Source organism: Diadema antillarum, unplaced genomic scaffold, assembly GCF_040938485.1.
Source record: "Diadema antillarum isolate AM-2024a unplaced genomic scaffold, OU_Dant_1.0 scf00000003, whole genome shotgun sequence".
Taxonomy (NCBI): domain Eukaryota; kingdom Metazoa; phylum Echinodermata; class Echinoidea; order Diadematoida; family Diadematidae; genus Diadema; species Diadema antillarum.
In genome coordinates this window covers 1,000,691-1,022,076 of record NW_027270892.1, presented here as the reverse complement: position 1 = coordinate 1,022,076, position 21,386 = coordinate 1,000,691, and the positions used below count along the sequence as shown (strand labels likewise).

General features: G+C 37.4%; 1 protein-coding gene across 1 annotated transcript in view; it reads right to left on the bottom strand.

Annotated features, from left to right (window-relative positions):
• Positions 1 to 6,538: 6,538 nt before the first annotated feature.
• LOC139741215 (arf-GAP with Rho-GAP domain, ANK repeat and PH domain-containing protein 1-like) overlaps positions 6,539 to 21,386 on the bottom strand; it is a 144,421-nt gene continuing 129,573 nt past the window's right edge. Inside the window, exons 42-44 of the mRNA XM_071651845.1 lie at positions 16,527 to 16,595; positions 9,974 to 9,997; positions 6,539 to 8,246 (exon numbers count right to left, since the gene is read on the bottom strand). Coding sequence (XP_071507946.1) covers positions 8,181 to 8,246; positions 9,974 to 9,997; positions 16,527 to 16,595 — 159 coding nt within the window. The 3' untranslated portion in view covers positions 6,539 to 8,180. The remainder of the gene's footprint in view (positions 8,247 to 9,973; positions 9,998 to 16,526; positions 16,596 to 21,386) is intronic.

The following is a 21,386-nucleotide window of genomic DNA, read 5'->3' as shown; positions in this document are numbered from 1 at the left end:
TATTCCGTAATGTCATTCTTGAGATATTGATGACACAAAATTGTCCAGAAAGAAAGAAGAATAAAAAGAAATAAAGAGAGATTTTGACAATCACAATAGGTGATACGCTGATAGCGTATCACCTAATTACATGTACCACATTCACAGAATTCAATAACTTTACACCAGACACAATATTAATTACATGTACCACATTCACAGAAATCAATAACCTTACACCAGACACAATACTAATTACATGTACCACATTCACAGAATTCAATAACTACAGTGTATACACCAGACACAATATTAATTACGTGTACCACATTCACAGAATTCAATAACTTTACACCAGACACAATACTAATTACATGTACCACATTCACAGAATTCAATAACTATACACCAGACACAATATTGATTACATGTACCACATTCACAGAATTCAATAACTACAGTGTATACACCAGACACAATATTAATTACATGTACCACATTCACAGAATTCAATAACTATATACCAGACACAATTATATTAATTACACGTACCACATTCACAGAATTCAATAACTGTACACCAGACACAATATTAATTACATATACACCAACTGCATTGTAATTATGAATAAAAATCATGTTTTTAATCCAATTCTCCTCCTCGCCACAGTTACTGGAAAATACACAATCCTGCCAGTCATAAAAATTCAATCTCCACATGTCAAAAAAACTTTCAAGTAGTGTGCAGATGTCATGTTGAAGACCGTGCTCCATTCTACAGTCACATACTGCTTTGCACATCACCAGTGCAAATAAAACACTGAGGAAATTCTGAGTTGTTCAGAATAACTAGATATGTACATGCTATAATTCTATATTTTGAATAGCAACAGTAAGAAAACAAACTAAGGAAAAAAATGACAGAAGGCATTTGACAAAGTGTATCTAGATTGTTATGCACTTTACACGGTCTTCTGGCATCCATTATGTCAACATCGCTTTAGTCATGGTCTTGTCACGAGCCCAACTCTTTAAAAATCCTCTAGCTAAATGAAAGGTACACTGTACGGTGCAGAAATTACATTTGACGACAAATTGAGTACAATGACAATTACTAAAGGTACACTATCTTTGGAATTGTCATGTTTTGTGACACTAGGAACAATAATTTCCAAGCTTGGAACTTGGCAACCTCGACATCAAAGTTGGTACATACAAGTAGATGCTCTACAGTTGTTGCTACTGCCTAGGTACTCGAACGCTAGACTGGGTAAAATGAAGAACAAGATAAGTTGTGCCATATGCTGAAGCTATCAGCAGTGGTAATTGTAAACTTAGCGTATGCATGGTGGCAAATGAAAGTACTTGTATTCATGCAGCTGATGTTAAGATGAGGTTTAGTCCCATCAACCTAATAATTAAAACAAGACAGCTTTTCCAAGACACTGTCTTTACTGCTGGTATCTGTCACTCTTTGCCTCAGACAAAGCATACCTCTCTTCTCATGCATCTATAAAATTGACAACCTGGTTATCAATATTTCATACTCTACAGTTTGTGGATATAATCTATATCTCAACTCCATGACTATAGAAATGTAATTTTGTGTTTCAATTTATTCATTTGGTGTTTACGTTGAACTTCATTATGGCATGAACGTTTGTATACAACTTTCAAGCTTGGCAATACTTTACATCAACACTGGTGCAAAACAATATACATAATCATTACACATGAAATACTTAATGATACAAAGATAAATAGTCGAGACTGTAATCCACTTGCAGTGATAATGACATCAATACCACATGATTTTCAAGGGTTTAATGCTAATCAGCCAATTTTGTGGGAAAAGCTATTTCTATTGTTTTTGTTTTTGTTTGGTGCACTTTAGTTAGTTTTCACCATGATTTGCAAGGACAATCAACTCATTAAAGCTAACATTACATCCAACCACAAGTACCAGTAGTTACAGGAGCTTGCATTCACGCAGCATAGTCCAGGGATACCAACTTTGTTAACAGCATCATTGTATTCTGAGGGCTGAAAAGTTTTAGGATTTGTTTGTTTTTTTGTTTTTTTGTTTTTGAAAAAATAGTATTTTTTACCTTTTCTGCAATAGATGTGAGTAGTAATGTAATTTGGTAAAAAACAACAACAGTATTTTCCATTAAACCAGCAGATTGTTTGGCCAAAAACAGTACAAAATACTGGAAAAAAAGAGTAAAAGCTGGCATCTCTGATAGTCAAATGCAATTGCTGGGGCTCGGGTTGGGTTCATGCTGCACCCTTTCTCAAACTTATGTAGGCTGAAGGGGGGGGGGGGTGCATCCATCCTCCACATATCTGCATTATGCACAATACAGTTAAATTTCGGTGGAACTTGAATGACCTTTCCATAATGCAATGCATTCACCTGCAAACACGAGTCACACATACTCTATAATATGACGTTTCACATAACTTGACATGACTTCATACACCGTACTGTATAAGCTGTTATTTTCACGAGGGTTTAATTATCACGAATTTTGCAAATCACAGTTGGATCGCCAATTTAACAACACACGAAAATGTCTCCATGCGCCCTGTTAGTAGTGCATTAACGTAAGCGTCGGCTTCAATTCGCGAAAACAACATCTCGCGAAAATGTCTATGGCTTCGTCATTCGTGAAAATAACAGCGTATACAGTATTGTGTAATTAACGACCTGCTATGACAGGTGTCACCTGTGACATAAAGAATACAGAACAGAAATACTGATCTTGCATGAAAGTGCTCCTTTTCCCTTCCCACGTGGTTGGGCACGCCTAATCTACAGTATGTATGAAACCAGTACATACATCTAACTACACCACAAAGTTATGTATATATGTAAAGCGCGCTAAGTGTAGTTTGTGACACCTTCAGTGTCCATTCCCAGTACTGTTATTACGTCATCTCATCAACACATTCTTCATAAGTACTGATAATACGTGCTGGTACATGTTTTACAAAAAACAAAACAAAACAAATGTTAGTGTGCAACATTGCTTACTTTTCACCACAGCATGCACTGTTGTTTTGTCATTAAGTGTTTTCATACTGGTAAACTTAAATACATATCTTTGCTTTACAAACATTTAGCTTACATCAAGCCTTTGTGACAAATACTTCTTGTACAGTTGAACCTCTATTATCCGGCCTCCCTTTATCCGGATCTCTCTATTATCCGGACGCAATCTCACCGTGATTTTTTATCTTTTTTTTAAAGAATTACGGGAGGAAAGGCAACTCCTTGAGAACTCCTACACAAACACACATGAATTACATATACTTGATACATTTCTTAATAATTATTTAGGTAAATCATCCCAAGAATTTATAAAAGAAAATGATTTCATTCTTGCAAACACGAACCTCTATTTTGGGGTCTGTTACTGAGTGTAACAATGAAAAGGTTGCGGTATACACATTACTACATGTGGTACTACAATGGGCTACATCAGTACATGTGTGTATATGTACATGTATAAAGCATTGAGTCTCCCATATCCGGCCAAATCCCTTATCCGGATGAGCCCCGGTCCCGACTTGTCCGGATACGAGAGGTTCAACTGTACTATCAACCAATATACAGACGCATTCTCACACTCCTTTTACACAGGCAATTAATACAAAGAGAAATATAAAGGAAAAGATACAACCAAGTTAAGAAAATGCAACATAGGAGGGTGGCTCAATGTGCCTAGCTTTTTTAAATTGTTACTTTTTCAATTGTTGCCATGATAATGCTTACACTGCGTCAAAAGCCTGAACACTTGTCCGTAATTCACATTTTTGCATTTACTTCCTTGTCAACTGTCAATCAAACTGTCAATCCCATTTGTTTAATGCATTTTACTTTTTCAACATGATTTGTTTCCAGTCATGCAGTATAATGAAGTCCACTGTATAATTGAAAAATTCACAAAGGTGCATAGTGTATGTCACAGCATGTGTCTGTATAGGAAGCATTATTATCATTTGTGCACTGTAGAATATCTGTACATGACAAAATTGTAATACATGTACATCAAACTTTGTTTTCTCTTCATAAATTACGCATTTGACAGAACACTTAAAAATGAAATATATTTCACTCTTGAAGTTTGCATGCAAATCTCAAAAACTTTTGGTGACAAACTTTGACCATTCATAGTTTAAATATATGTATATAATGTACACTGTATATGCCCCAATTTATAAATATAACAACTGCAACCTTCAATAATTGTTACCATGGCACTGCTGCAAAAACCCAATCAGTTGTGGGGATTCAAGGCTTTTGCTGCGGTAACCATAGCAACTGTAACCCACAATAAGTGCTAGTTTCACAAAATGCTCAAAATCACGTACTCTATTTGTTTGGCACAGCACAAGAGCGGTAGCTCTGTACACACTGATTGCAGAACAATATATTTAAACTGACAGTTTCCCCTGTGTAGGTTACACCTCCCTCTTCCTACACATCAGAAAAACAGTGGTTGTGGTCGAGGTTGGGCTAGGGGTTGGGGATGGGAATTTACTTCAGATAACTTGTACTACTTAAAAACTAATACCATCAAAACAAATTTGTTGTGAAATCTTTAAATTCAGTTGTATCGATTCTGGCAAGTCATGTTTTGATTTCAGTTTTCTAGCGTGTGTTCACACATGCATCCCCTGAAGGGTGCAAGTCTTGGTAAACATCAGGAAAAAAAAATGAATGGAAAGAAGAAGATCTGGTTACAATACACAAATAATATCTCTCCATCTACATGTACAAGCTATGGCATCTCCATGAACTTAACCACCAGAAATTAGAAGAATGAATTACACTGACATTTGGCCTTACAGAGCTATACCAAAACATATATAAATAAGGTATTTAACATACGAATAATTTACTTGACCATCCATGAAGTAATTCATTACATTAATTTATCTTATTACTTCTTACAAGTCTGTAAAGGAATCCGATGTGTTAGACGCTATATACGTATATACTGCATCTGATATAAGATGATACTGAATGGGGCTTGATATATGGTGTCTTGCCAAGTAGAATGTCTTGTTGAAGCTGGAACCATGCATGAATTAGTCTGATGTGAGATGTAAAAGTGCTTGAAATACTGGTCATTTATGTATGATTCCAACAAGCAATGCTCAACAAAATATAACAGAATATCAAAAGTATGAAAGTAAAATAATTTTGTAGGTGATCTTTGACAAATTGAGTGGAAAAAATACTATGTCATTCCACACTTCAGATTGAGACCTTTCCCCCTGCATTCTAACTGAAGGGATACACACATGTATGTGTATTCTTTTAAAAATGGGTTATATGATCTGAAATTGGACATATCGTTGGGACCGTGTGATACTCCAAGGGTACCTGCCTAATGTTCTTACTCAAATCAATTTGCCAAATCAACAAAGATTAGATTAAAATCCAAAAAACTATGTCTTAATCATCAATCTACCATGGCGATCTATCCTCACAGAAAATCAAAGTAAGGTAAAGAAAAATGATGAATATCCTTATTGCATCATCTCATCCTGAACAACATGTACACACACATACAAACACCCCAAAATCTAGAGAGAGGAGCTGAAGGGGGAAAAAAAAAATGTACCAGAATACGTCAAAATCCATGATCGGAAGAACGGCTCTTTACACTGATTTTCTATAAAATCTCTCAAGCAAGTATCACAGAAAAGTTCAAATTAACTGGTAGCTATACTCAATAATGTATACAAATAAAAACGCATAAAACGCAAACCCATACTAATAGGAACTTTTGACTGTTCGAAGTTATGAAGAAGGGATAATCTTACTAAGGCCTGACCAATAATGCGCATCATTTGTGTTGTAATATTGTGACATAAATGAAATTCCGCAGCAGCCAATTTGTTGCTTTTTTTTTCAGATTTCCAAGATTCCCAGGCTGGTGCCAGCTCCGCTAACTGAAATGCTTACCCATAAACAATTGCAATACATTTATTACACACAGGCAATGCAGGCATAAGCAGGATTTCATGCAGAAGAGAAGACTGGTTACATGATAGTTCTTAGCCCATCAATTGATTAGAACCCATATCACCATTTTATAATACTTATCTACTGACACGTAATACAAATGTAGTGCAATAACATACACCTTTTATGTCTTTTGGCCGATTAACATTCTCATACTAGCTCGCTCAATACTAAACATACTCAAATTATCTGCCAATACTCAGGACATATAATATGTTTAGAAAAAACATACACAGAGCAATATATCTGCTCGATGACAAACATTACACATTCAATTTTACGCTTGGTCCTTAATCAGAGTTAAGAAAGAAAAACACTAATAGTATAAAATATAACTATCATCTGATCATTTCTTATGTACACTGTACATTGTCACAGGCAATAAGCAAAAATATGTCATTTGTGCAAAATATATTACAAGATAGTATTTACAATTCTGCATACAGTATATCCAGAGCAGCGCATGTCTTCTGCTTACATTCTAAATATGGGAGGATGTCATGATAATAACTTCTAACACAATATCCACATCAGGAGTACAGTACGCTACTGACTTTGTAACAGATACATGAGTGCCTTCTCGGAGCCACATTTTGACATTACCATTTTGGTAGTTATTTCGGATGAGATATCGTTTGTTCACTGCTTGGTTCCAAGGTCACTGTCACTGATAGCAATCTCCATCGACAAGCACGTTAAAATGTGAACCGAGTTGCTGGCGCACTGAACTTTGCTACTGACGCCATAATCCACAGCCCCATTTCACGTCATTACCAAGCACACCAAGTAATTAAGGCGCTTCCAAGTGTCACTGGTTCCACTTCTGGCAAAAGAACACACGCCATGAATTCCGTACATGTACATTGTAGTTCCTACGAATCTTCATGACTTTGCTGATGGAGGTCTAGCTGGCACAAACATCACGATTCCTTTGAAAAAAACTGTGTACAATTTCGCAGTGGCATCATTCCCCTCATATCAACAGCCAAGCAACAAACGGTCACACTATCGTCCAGTTGAATAGCTCAGTTCTTGTAACTGCACACTTACATACATGTAGGTTGTCATTATCAAACAATGATGCTATGCAGGTTGCCATGGTTACATTCAGTCTTTGTAAAGCTTTGTACCAGAGCACATTGCTCTTCTCTCTCAACACTGCATCCTACTCTACTCCATCATCCAGTTTTATGACATATTAGTTATGTCACATTTCGATAAGTGCCAACTTCAATATCCTATCTTCGTCAGGTTACTACTTCATATTTGCAACTGCAGCAACAGTGAAGTATGGCCCTCCACACGAGAATTGATAATGGACATGCTTTTGCACATATCCTATTACAGCTGTATGCCTACATGAGTGTTTAAACCCTTGCTCTGGTGTATATTGTGCACAAAATAAAAAACAAGCATGTTTTCCTGGAATGATGTGTATATGAGCTTTAATATCCCTTGATTGCAATTTTACTTCATGCACTGAAATATTCCCTCGCATTCTGGAGGCACATGCATGCATGCGACAAAAATTTTTGAAGTGACTAAACACCATCTAATACATATATATATTGATAAAACTCTCACACATCTTATCAAAAAAAAAAAAAGTTTAGGAAGTTCAAGATGGAAGGCTGACAATCCATTTGAGTGCTATATTGCGTGCATCATTATCCACATTGTAAGATCAAGGTATGTTTGTGTCACTTTCAAGTCTATGGGGCAGTACTCCATCACTTTTTGAGCGGGCATATCTGGAGCTGCAGATGAATCTGAGGTGTTGTCGCACGGTTTATCCCAACCTTTCACAAACATTTGTCTCTCCATGCGTGAGTCTGCAACAACATTTCTCTCCTAGGTCGCACAGGGGGAGGTTCAGTCGGTGATGGAGGCGTGGCGTTTCCACGGCATGCGTAGCTTCATCTGAGATGTCACAAAGAACGTTTTGGGAGAGTATTCTTCCCTGATCTACCCTAGATTCTGCTGTATACATTGAAGCACCACTCGGGACTAACATTTTGCAAGGATGATTTACTTAATTTGCCTCACATAGCACAAACAGCGTGCTCTCATGATTTTTACGTATGGTCAGAGTCTTTGGTTAAAAACTATCATGTTAGTTAAGCCATGCCTGTGAGTGGTTAATGGCTGGAACAGGACAGCTCTATCTGTCACTTGGCGAGGGAGTTTGCCGGCCCCTTAATGACGAGAAAGGGAACTTGCTGCGGGCCTGCTTGGTAGAGTCAATGGAGATTGAGGGGTCAAAGGCCATGTTGAGGGTGGAGGAGGGAAGTAGGTGCAAAGATGAAGATGGATGAAAAAAGGGGGAATAAAATAAATAAGATGTACAGACAAAGCAAAGCATACCACACACATTCCCTGTGTTCAGACCTGTGTCCCAGTCCAGGAGATAATCTGGGAAAGAGCCTACCACTTAGCAGTCAAAAACTTTCAAACTCGCATCCCTCTCCTCACAAACTGGAGGACAGTTCAAGCATGACTGCTAATAACTTACAAGTCATCATTGTGCCGCCAGCCTGCACTTGAAACAAACATTTCATTTAAGGGACAACACGCTTTGTTGATTGCTCAAAGCATAGTTCTTTCACTCAAACTTGTCTGGGAAACCCCCCAAAAAAAGTCTTCTGGGGACACAAGGAGGAATTTCCCCTCAAGTGCCCACATGTGGAATCATGAATGAGACAATTTCTTTTTCCCTCACCACTGTTTTCTCCCACATTTGAAGACAGGTGTGAACACAGGGAGGAGAGCTTACATTTGGTATAATCATCTTGCTCACCATTGCAACATGTTGAAAGGATATGATAACCTTTGGGATGTGCTTGTGACGATAACAAATTTCGTGGCATTATCAAGAGTTTTGGTTGGGACATACACTTTTCAAACAATATCTCTTGCAAGGTGCTGTGTAAAGCAGTATTTTCTTCTATACGCATTGAAATTTTTCATTTTTGTTTTGCATTTGTTTTTTTGCATTTTTTCACTTATCCTGTATTTGTGAAGTGCTAATAATATTCTTAATAAGATGCTTTATATTAAAAGGCATGTCATCTATGAAGAGATATAATCAAGATAGAAGTTCATATTTTTTCTGAAGTTTTAGTTAGAATTTGCTTTGCCTGTGCCACACTAGTACCATCCCAAAGGTTCTCACCTTTCAACACATTGAGCGATTCTGTATATCCAGTCATACATAATGAGTAAATACCCAGCCGCACAATGCTTTAATGAATGTTTGATCGTAAGTAAAAATGACCACAAAAGAAGCATGTGATTCCAACGGATGGAATGAATATTGAAGCAAATGATGTTAGAAGCAATGCAGAGTAATGCCAATGATAGCATTATTGTATAGTTTGGAGGTACTTAGATATTTACAAAGCCTTTTTTTTTAAAGAGATCAACGTCTTGATCACCTCATCCTATAAGTATACATATTTCTGAACCAGTTTCACTGCATGAACTGCTACACTTTTACCATTACATTTTCTTTCATCAATGCATATATACAAATAAAGGCAAACATAGTTGCAAACCCCATGACCCTTACATTGAATCTTTCATTTAATGTCAGTATAAACAATAATGTTTGCTTGAGGAAGCAGCCATGGAAGTGACACAACTCAGGTAAAAGGGCTCGCAGGCCATTTTGTATGTTAGTCCGCAACTCACTTGTGAGGAAAATGAAATATAATGTAAAAGGTGAACAAATGACAACGTGGCTGTTGCAAGCTACATCTAATACACTATACAACCAAATTCTGTTGCTTGTTTTTTTTAATAAAAATTAAAGGTGCATATTCTAATTAAGCAGCATACAAAGCAAAATAATCATTTTTTACACGAGAACTACAAATGTATTGTGCCCTGCACTAAAAGGTGGGCAGTGCGCTGGCTGGTTGGTCACGAAAATCGCAGTGAGAGGAAGGAACTTACATTCTCCCTCAAAATCTCGCCAAACTACATGTGAAAAAGAGATAGAGAGAGAGAGATGGGGATGGACACTTTATGCATTGGCATAGTGAAAAAAAAGAGAAAAAATTGCAGTAAAGTTGACAGAGATATCTAAACTCCTACTTTTTGCCATTTTATATCTAAAAATATTGATTACATTCAATCAATGTGTTTTCCCCCTTTCTATGGGATCAGTAGAGTACAGTTGTGCTGTGTTAATACTAACATACCAAAAGGTGACTATTTTAGAAAGAACTTGTACACCTGTCTTCACCTTCCTAAAAATATAAAGAAGCCTTTATGACATTGTTGTTTCTTTCTTTCTTTTTAAAGTGGATCATATCATGGAAAGTGATGAAAAAAATAAAACACATTAACTTTCAACCACAGGGGTTATGGACCTGCTATTCTGCTTCCTTCTTCCAAAGGAGGAATATTTTGATAAGATGCAGAAAAGGGATGGATCATTGACATTTGGTGAAAAAAAAAGAATTATCAGGAACTTGGGTAATTCACTTTTCACATGGAAAAAAAGATGAATGCTTGTAAGAGCTTTTTAAATAAGAACAAAAACAGAGCAGGTCCTTTGTAGAAACTTCCACAGTATATGGTACATTACTTATAAACCTAAATATGTGTACCATAATGACATACTGCATCAAACTACTGTAAAAGTGGATATTTTGGCATGACTAATTTTTCGCGCTTGGCCTGGTCGGAAGAGTTTCGCATGTTTTTAATTCCGCGGAATCAAGACATCACGCACAGGCACATATGGCTAGCAAAAATATTCGCGTGCTTTTATTTTCGCGCTTGTTTCTGGTTGCGCGAAATGCGCGAAAATTTGAACACCGCAAAAATTTCCACTTTTACAGTATACCAAGAAAAGTCTTTATCCTCCCCTACCCTAAAACAGTGTATACACAGAAGACAGATTATCGTACAACTGTATATGCCAGGTGTATAATCAATGTGCCAATTCACAGTGACATAAAAATGCATTCCAAGATATATGAACATCTATATGAGACAAAATATAAAAAGCAGTGTGTCATATCGTCGGTCGGGTGACAAGACCTTGTATCTCAAATATTGGTGAAAACCGCATTTTTGGATTTACTGTCAGATAATCAGTTACCTGGTAAGTGATGCTCTGTCCAAATCCTAGCTATCTTATCCCAAAAATGAAGCCACCACAGTGTGTGAAAGGAAAGGTAATCCCATTTGTTATAGTGCTTTTATAGTGCCGTGGCTGCCCTGTTTTTTGGGTTTTTTTTTTTTTGTTTTCCTGAACATTTGACATTTTTCAGTTACATGTACAAAGATTTTGTCGCCTCAATAACGATATACATGTACATGTTTGCAAGTTTACACTTTTTTTGTTTAAAGGCAAGATAAGAGAAAGAAAGAAAGAGAGAGAATGTGTGTGTGTGGGTGTGTGTGTGTGTGTGTGTGTGTGTGTGTTTGTGCATATTTGTGAGCACCTACAATGTGTACATAGGTGTAGGATGATCATCACATCGCAATGATGCTGCTATTGTGTGTATTTCACTGATTTGAATGATTAGCTAAGTTTTGCTTCACGTACTTCAATTAAAGGGATCATATAGTTCTGGTTGAGACCGAATTTCAGGTTTCTAACATTTTTTAGCGAGATAATGAGAAATCTCTCATGAAATATGAAAGAGCATGTAATTCTATGAGGAATTCAACTTTTATTTGATGAAAATTGGTTTTGAAAAGGCCGAGATATCAAAAAAAGAGCGATTCCAATAAAGTGTGGGACCCACACTTTATTACGATTGCTTTGTTTTACTTTGTTTTTGGATGTTTCAGTCACTCCAAACCAGATTTTCATCAAATAAACTTTGAATTCCTCTTAAAATGGTATGCTCTGTACTATATCATACGTGTTTTCTTGGTATCTCGCAAAAAGTTAAAAGCCCAATTCTCGTCTCCACCAATACTGTACTATCCCTTTAAGCACTTTCCATATGGAATCATATTGAACAAAGTGTGGTCATCAAAAGATCTATGCGTTGTTCACCTGGTAAACCACTGCATGTCCAGCAGCTCTGTACAAATTTGTATCTCATCGACAAGTCAGTACAGTGTAGAGATAGACTACAGATGTGCATTGCATGCTAGTTTTAAATGGACCAAGTCAAGATTTGATATGTATGTTCTACAAGCACTCCTGTTGTATATCAAAATTGAATTATTATCTTACAGAGTGGTTCATATGTATCTTCATAAATATGCAGCACTCTCTAAACGCAATCCAATCGACTAGAACTTCCACTTGACTGAGGTACTGCCTGCTGAATACACAGTCTAGTTTAAACAGTGTTACAAATTCTGCTATGCATCACAAGATACAATATCCTACCAAATTTTGTGGGGTTCTTTTTTACTTTCAGTTGTAAAACAGACTATATTTGATATAACATAATGCTTTCATACAGTGTATGTATCTAAATCGAAGATCACCAATCCTCCATTCCAATTTGAAGCTCACTTGCTGGTAGTCATAAATTTGCACCGAAACAATTAGTTTCTAGGTGGGACATCATATAATGCTTTGCAGTCTGGGGTCAAAGGTCATTTCCTGGGGGAGGAATAGAACTTCCTTTTTACATGATAAACTGGTATTTTATGTCTGAAACACTTATCTACATGCTTTTTACTGGTGAGGGTCAGATATACAATTTGTGCTGACTATATGTGTGAAGGTGCACGGTTGCTTTCCTACAATCGAAGAAAGGTGACTATCGCAAGCATCTGAAAAACTTGCACTTACTTCAATGTGTATTACACATATATCTATATATACATGTAACATATTACATAGTATATTCTTCTGTCAATATTCCTCTTAGATTTTTTACAGACATGGTAGGTGATACTGTAAGTGACAACATAGTGATTTAATTTAGTATAATGCTCATTCAAGTATGCTGAATAATTCCATACCTTACCTGAAATCTCCTAAACTGGGCATGTCAAATGTAAAGGCAGAGAGAATTTGAGAGCAATCAGAGATTTGGGTCAAAATTATGACACGATGGCACATCTGTCACTGACGCCAACGTCACGCTTGTATAGTAGCACATCATAATCCATTTAGTCCCAGAAACACATTTTTTTGTGGTTTGGTGATGTATCTTTTTATGATGATATTCTACATTGTCAGTTTACATGAGGAAGAGTGGAAACCTCTCTTTGTGAGCCCCTAATTGATCATTAATGTTTGTTTTGATTGCAGAATTTTCAAAAGAATCTGAATTGCTAATTATGTAACCAATCTTTAAATTGGCAACAAATTTTTGATTACCATGAAGTTCCAATATGTGTGCACAACTGACCATCAACATGACTGTGGCTGGGATTTATGATGTAGGGAATATATATTCTGTTGTATATTCTCAATGAAATGAAAGAGAAAGAAAGAAAAAATGTTACACAAGAGAAGAAGTGTGTAAATTTGAGTTACCATGCCAAAAATGTATCTTAAACAGATTGAGTGATTGACATACGAAATGTACATTGTATATGGAGAATCATAGCAACCTACACGTAGTATCATTTTACATGTAAGATTCCTTCTGAAATTTAGCTCGCTAAATCATTCTGAGTGTTGCCAATGCTGTTGATTTTCATGTATGACGTGATATTTACATCCTCACAAAAGGTTCTGAGCTGTTTCAAGCTCTTATGTTTAATACTCTGACTTCATTCTCACATACAAATTGAATGGATCAATGAGCCGCAACCAGATGAAAGTGACATCTACTAATATAGACCGATTCTGAGAGGCGCTTTGTGTATTATCGGCATGGGCAGCGCCATTACTGCGGTGTTCACGCATACCCCCCCCCCACCCCCCCTCCCTACAATAGCAAATGATGCATGCGCACCGAATGAAAAACTGATGCATGGTTGTTTTAGCCAATAGGCGTCTCGTACTGAGTGCGCTAACACTTGTTTAATGCGCGAACCTTTGTAATAAGTGCGCGTACTTCTGCTACAAGTGCGCGATAAACATGTTTGCCCGGGGGGTAGGGGGTAGGCGGGGACACCGCAGTTAGAGCTAATGGCTGCGCCCTGTAACCGCAACTTGTCTGCTGCCCTCAACGAACCCGAATCGGTCTATAGGGATGAAAATAACTATCATGGTGGTACTCATATGACAATGTGCATGATTTAGGACAGGATAATCTTACACCTGACCTGAAGAGAATGAGAGATGCAACAACTACAATGTATGTAGTGCCCATTTACTGTCTGGAATTCATTTGCATGGAGGAAAAGAAGAGAGGAAACTTTACTACTTTCTAATTCAAATATGTGCTCCATTTGCATAGTGAATAGTGAAATGCTACCAAGTTGAATGGTCCTACAATGAACAGATCAAATATTTTCTAAGCAAAGTGAGGATGTACAATGTACATTAGTTCAAAAGCACCGGTGGATGGAGACTGACCACATAATGGAAATGTCTACAATGAGTACAGAAAAAATGTGAGACCAACCAACTGAACTCACGTGTTGAGACTGTCCAAATGTACACTATGAAAAGAGATAATCTAAGCCATTGGAGATGAATCTAAGCCCAGAAAAGTGTGGCCTTCTACATATAGATGTACATAGAGAAAGTATGGATGGATGTATTAAGGGTAGGGTGGGAAAGATCAGAAGCTAGGGGCTAGGGAAGGGAAAAGGAATTGCTGAGGGGGTGAGGCACAGTCAGCAGCTGACAGACGTGAGGCAGGGAAGAAGGGTCAAAGATGGTGGGGGAGGGTGGGGGAAAGGATGGTGTAAGAGAGATGGGGAGAAATATGATGGGCAGGGAAGAGGGATAGAGAAGTGGTCCGGCAGATAGGAGGGGGTGGGGGAGGTGAGATGGAAATAGGGGGAAGGAAGGGGTAATAGAAGGAGGGAAGGATATGCTGGAAGACGGATAGGTGAGGGGATGTGGGAAGGAGGGATAAGGGAGGGGGATGGAGAGGGATAAGGGAGGGGTAGGAGGAGGGATGAGGGATGGGTAAAAAGGAGGGATAAGAGATGGGGTATGAGGAGGAATAAGGGGGTAAGAGAGGGATAAGGGAGGGGATGGGGGAAGATAAATAAGGAAGGGGTATGAGGGAGAGGGATAAGGGAGGGGGTATGAGGAGGAATAAGGGAGGTAAGAGAGGGATGAGGGAAATCAAGGAGGAGGGATAAGGGATGGAGTATGATGAAGAATAAGGGGGTCACAGAGGGGTACCAGAGGGATAATTAGAAGGGAGGGAATGGGGAAGATGGATAAGGAAGGGGTTTGAGAAGGAGGGATAAATGAGGGGTAGGGAAGGTAGAACAAGGGGAGGGGATGGGAGGCATAATGAGGGAGGGGGTATGGGGAGGAGGGATAATGGAGTGAGAAGGGCTTTGTGATGGAATTAACGTCACTTCCCCACATACCACTGAAGGAGTGTCAAAAGAAAGTTCATGTAGACTCTGTCACATTAACCAGTGCAATACGGCTGGGGAGTAAAAGCAATGTGGTGCACAGAGTCACGGACAAACATCCCTGTCAAGGCTGGTTAAATGCTGTACATCTCTGTATTCTCCTTCAAAGTATAACACTTACTTGTCAAATTTCAGCTTTAGTGAGTACTCAAAACAGATTTTCATCCCATTAATGCACTTCAAATATCATCATGTCACAAGTTTAACATCCTTCATTAGAATATAAATTTCCAGTATCTTCTAGTCATCGCAAACCAACAAGGAAAACATTTTTGCATCTACAGAAGTATGAATAGCAAACCATTCCAAAACAGAGTATCACAAACTAAAACACTAATATGCTGGACTGCATATCAATAAACCCCAAAAGATCTGTCTTCTTTAAATTCACAACTAAAATTCTGATTCCATTATGATATCCTAGGCTAAAACTTACCTGAACACTGTCAAATGTCATACATATAATATAATATAAACAATTTTTACAGCATGTGTTTCCAAACTTTATGTAAAGCCTGATGGTAAGAAATAAAAATATTGTGCGGCCTACAGTGTACTCCCACCTGATTATTTCTCAGACAGTATCATATAAGGAGCTTTAGAATCTCTGTAATCTGATTGGTCAATTGTCATGCATTGATTTTTACAGATTCACACTGAGCCACGCATCTAGTAAAATCCAAATGCATGGTTCAAGCCTTGTATAGTCTTGTATGTGTAACAGACATATGGTGAGGAAAAAGATTCTATTTCATGAATTTGCTGGCCTATTTTATGACACGAATGATGCACAGGTCTTTTTCGTGGATAGGTCAGAATTTAATGCTCTCGTTTAACTTTGGAACAGTCTAAAACCTACCTGCTGCATTCATGGATTTAAACAGTTCCAAAGTTAAACTCAAACATCCAATTCTCACCGATCCACTCTGTCCTGTGCATCATTTGTATACTGATAAAGACTAAAATCATACAACAGAAGAGGCTTGCAGACAACATTGAAGTCAGCTGCCAAAGATAAGATACTCACACTTGAAGTCCGTTCTCTGATGGAGGCAGATTCTACCGCGCTAAAGACCGGACGGGCTGTTTCGCTAAGCTGCGAGACAGAAACAAATGATGCACATGAAGTCAAGATGTGATACTACAAAATCACATTTAAATGCTTGATATCGTGTCTTAATGATATTGTTATTTAAAGTTAAAGTTATTTTACACTAGTTGATGGTTGTGAAATTGTTTACATGTCATCTACTAGACAATAAGGTCCTAGTTATCAATAAACTGCGATGTGTCATTTAAGCATTTTCAAGAAATCAAAAAACACAAATAAAAATAAAAAGGAGAATACTTTGCATGACTCATACAAATTAGAGCAGTTGTATTGTTTTGTTTTTGCTGAGGGTTTCTTTTTTTTCTACACATATTTTTGTCCAGAACTTAAAGGGATCGTACAGTTTTGGTTGAGACCTAATTTCAGGTTTCTAACATTTTTTGGTGAGATGAGAAACCTCTTATGAAATATGAAAGAGCACGTCATTCTATGAGGAATTCAATGTTTATTTGATGAAAATTGGTTTTGAAATGGCTGAGATATCCAAAAAAGAGTGATTCTAATAAAGTGTGTGACCCACACTTTATTACGATCGCTTTGTTTTACTTTGTTTTTGGATGTTTCAGTCATTCCAAACCCGATTTTCATCAAATAAACTTTGAATTCCTCTTAAAATGGTATGCTCTGCACTATATCATAAGTGTTTTCTTGGTATCTCGCAAAAAGTTAAAAGCCCAATTTTCATCTCCACCAATAATTGTACCATCCCTTTAACCATAGAATTTTGAAAAAGGAAATGAAATAAAGTCTGGCATATCTGAAGATTTTACTGCAAATATTCATACTGGAAACCATCAATCCTGCAGATTAGATTTCAAACTAAAAACAATAGGTTACATAAAATCTGGGAGAGGAAAGGCATGGCCTGGATGAAAGGGAAGAAGGAGCATAATATGCAAATTAGGAGAAATGAGGGGAGATAGGGTTGGAACCACCAATGCTGGGTTTCCAGTGTCTTGCAATCTATTATGCACATCACGATTGGACATCAGTGGCTGATTGTGGATTTTTTCTTTTTTGTGAGTGTCTATCATAATTTGTGCCACGATTAAAGATTATGTTCTAATCACAGTGATCTTATTGGACCTTGTGGTCAGTCGTGGCAATCATATTGATCCCAGACATTGTTTTAAACATCCAAAACTTTTCCATAATCATCACAATTGCCACAGCTGACCTCAAGATCTCTGATAAGATCTGATAAGATCACCACAATTACATGTGCTCCAATACTGAAACTGTGATCTCGGGCGTGGTGCATATTGTGATAGACAAAAACAAAAATTCCATGATCCGCTCCTAATGGCCAATTGTGGCGTGCGTAGCGCATCACATGACAGTGGGAACCTAGCACAAGCAGGTGAAAATAGAGTTTGTGATGCTTATGCATTTATGATAAAGATATGAGCTCTTTGAAATGATTTCAGGATGGGCAGGATAGTGTGCACAAATGCAGTGCAGCTGAAAAATGAAGCCCACAAATGATGAAAAATGTGATATTATCTGACAGAACCCTTCCAAGAAGGAAACTGCCCACAAAAGAAGCCGTAAGAACTTCCTTATCGCTTTAGCATTCACGATTTGGAACAAATCCCTTTTGATATTTCATCGCCAGTGAAATGAGTTTGAGGTCTCATGCAGTGTATTAGGTTTCAACCACTGGGTGCGAGAAATACTTCTTTAAAGTCAGAAATTTATCAGAAACATAAGATTAACCTTCCTGGTCACTGTTTCTGGGTTGTTGGGTTTGTTTTTTCTATAATCTTTCCAACATCTGAGCAAATTTAGTCAATTCACTCTTCTAGTCTGAACACTAAATACAGGATAGGGATATTTTTCTGCTGCTGTTGTACCTCATGAATTAAAGCTAATACATTTTGTACAGAAAAGAAACAATAGCACATTTGAGGATGCTTGAGTAAGATATCACTTAAAGGCAAATTAATACTGAGTACTATCATGTCCCTCCATAACACACAAAGGACAAGAAAATGCTCTGTGAAACTAGATTGTTATGCATTGTTAGTTGTGTTTTGATACTTGCACAGTAAAAGATAAGACAAAACCAGACAAGAACATGCACTGAACATGCTCAAACAAAACAGTTTATCTGGGGTATGTAACAATAAATGAAGTCATTATCAGCTAGCAACAGCAACCAGTTACACATGTAGCACCCAAACACTGGACAGTTAGTGAGTGATTAGATCAATGTAACAACTGCTTGCTATATGGTTTTTATCATGCCCCTTAAGTTTGGTGTTAATAAGCCCAAATTAAAGCATCTGCCACAGATATTTCCCCCAAACAAAAACAAAAACAAAACAAAAACATACCCATAACATACCAAGACAAAATGGCATTTGAAATACATTGATCTGCAGAACAAATTGATTTGACAATTAGAGCTGTTTAGAGACATGTGTCCGCCCGCATGAGAAGGATCACAGTGTGCGTAGTGCAGGTGAATAAATGTGAAACTTTCTTGAACAAACTTTCCATTGCACCATAAAGCAAGTAACATGTCATGAAACTGGTGTGAAATAATGAAGATGGAAGCAGTATAAAATGCAGTGCACACCACACACTCTGACTGTGTGTGTCTTTTGACCTCCATTTGTGCAGTGTGTGCACACAGTGCTGGGAATCAGAGAGCTGCAGCTGAAACAATAGCATATCAATTCCCTATTGAAACAAAGTACATCACTGCAAAATAAACCTGTGATGACTGTAGTAGTGCAACAACATTGTACATACACATACATAACATAATGAACTACTGTACACTACCCATTGAACTGTACACTACCCATTACTACATGAAATCTTTTCTCTATATTGGTTGACAGTAAAATTACCATCCCAAGAACATTTGCTGTATTAAGAGAGATTTTGACCATTCACAATGAATAGCATTGATTAATTGTTAATTTGATGTCAGTTCAATTGTATGCTGGAGTGTGTACACATTCTCTTCTCCGGTCCTCCAATGCATTACTGCATTGCTGAATTAAGTGATTACACTTAATGTAATGTCCAAGTATTTGTACAAAACCACCTCAATATTTTTGTTTACAGGAAGAATTTCTAATAATATAAAGAATAAGCCAATGACAACATAATCATATTTGCATTGTCTTTCTATCGTATATGTACCTTTTGTTTCCTGTCCCACATTATCACAATTAATTGCTACAAAAACTCTATCATTGTGTTTTCTAGAAACTTCTCTCACATTTGTGGGCCAGTTGGGGCTTGGGGTAGAAGGGGGGTCTTGGCTGCCCCCCCCCCCTTTTTTTTTATAATACATGGGAATAGGGCCTACATGAGGTCTAACCATTTGCCCCCCCCCCCCCCCACACACACACACACTCTTTCTTTACCCTGGAAGTGGCACCAGAAAAATGTGGCTAATCTTTTGTTTTTGTTTTTGCTTGTAAGCAGATTAATCCTGGAAGTTGTACCACACGCTTGCCAGCAGATGAAAGTGGTAGCAGAAAAGTGCAGGTAAAACTGTTTTTTTTGTTTTTTGTTTTTGTTTGTTTGCTTGTCAGCTAAAGGCCTTTTATTTTTGCTTGTCAGATTATGAAACCCGGAAGTGGCACCAGAAATATAAAGTGGGCCCCGGCCGCCACTTTTAGAAATGTGGTGCCTGCCCTTGCAAGTTACATTAATTTAGTATGTTGCCTTAGCACTAGTACGACACAGCTGAAGACAATATGTTAGTATATGTCCTTGTTACTTGTAGCAAATACCCTCTACATTGATCATCATCATCCTCTGTTTCATCCTGTATACAATGAATCCTGTTTTTCCCACCTCAGAAACACATCAAATTTGGCAAAAATGTGAATACCATTTTCTCTTAAAGCTCCCCATATGAAGTGGATACCATTACCTCTTTGAAGCTCCCCATACCATACAACTGATATCAGGGTCATGCTGTGTCATCTCACAAACAAGCATGTATGAATTTGTTGCTGATTTTTTTTTTTTTTTTTTTTTTTTTTTTGGGGGGGGGGGGGGAGGGGGCATTTGCTGTTCAGCATGAGTACACAAACACACAGTTACACACGGATAAGTATGTGGGACTGCAACAAAACAAACTGCACCGAAATGGTGTACACAGAAACACATGGCCCAACAAAATGTTTGAGTTTATTTTTTTCCCCCAAGTTTGCATTTCAGTCATGAGGTCATTTCAGATTTCAGGGTGTGTGTAATCATGTTTATAGGAACATCACTCGTTGTTACACCACCAACCCAATGAGGAAATCATCAAGATAAAAATCTTACTTTCTTTGAGGTTAATCTCAGGAATTTGGTTGCTGTTTTTTGTTGGGGTTTTTTTTGTACCCTCAAAAGTTCTATTAAGAATGTTTGATGTTGCAGAAAAACATATCGACAGATAATATGGACAGATGAATGAGCAAACAACAAAAAAAGAGAAATAAATGAATATATTTTAAAACAGATGAATTGAGGCATCAATCTCAAAATAAAATGATAAATATGACATTATCTACAATTCCCAATTTCCTTTATAGTCACGATATAGATAATGTCATTATGAGCTGAGCATGATGCTCAGACTGTTGTTTGCAATATGAAAAGTGGGTGTTTAACAATCAAATCTATTCCAATGCATGCACGTGACTGATATCACCATGGAAAAATAAAGATACAACTTCAGAATTATTTTTCAGACATAATTACAGAGCAGCAAATTCCCTACCACTGCAACTTTGGTTAATGTTGAATTTCTTTATACACAGC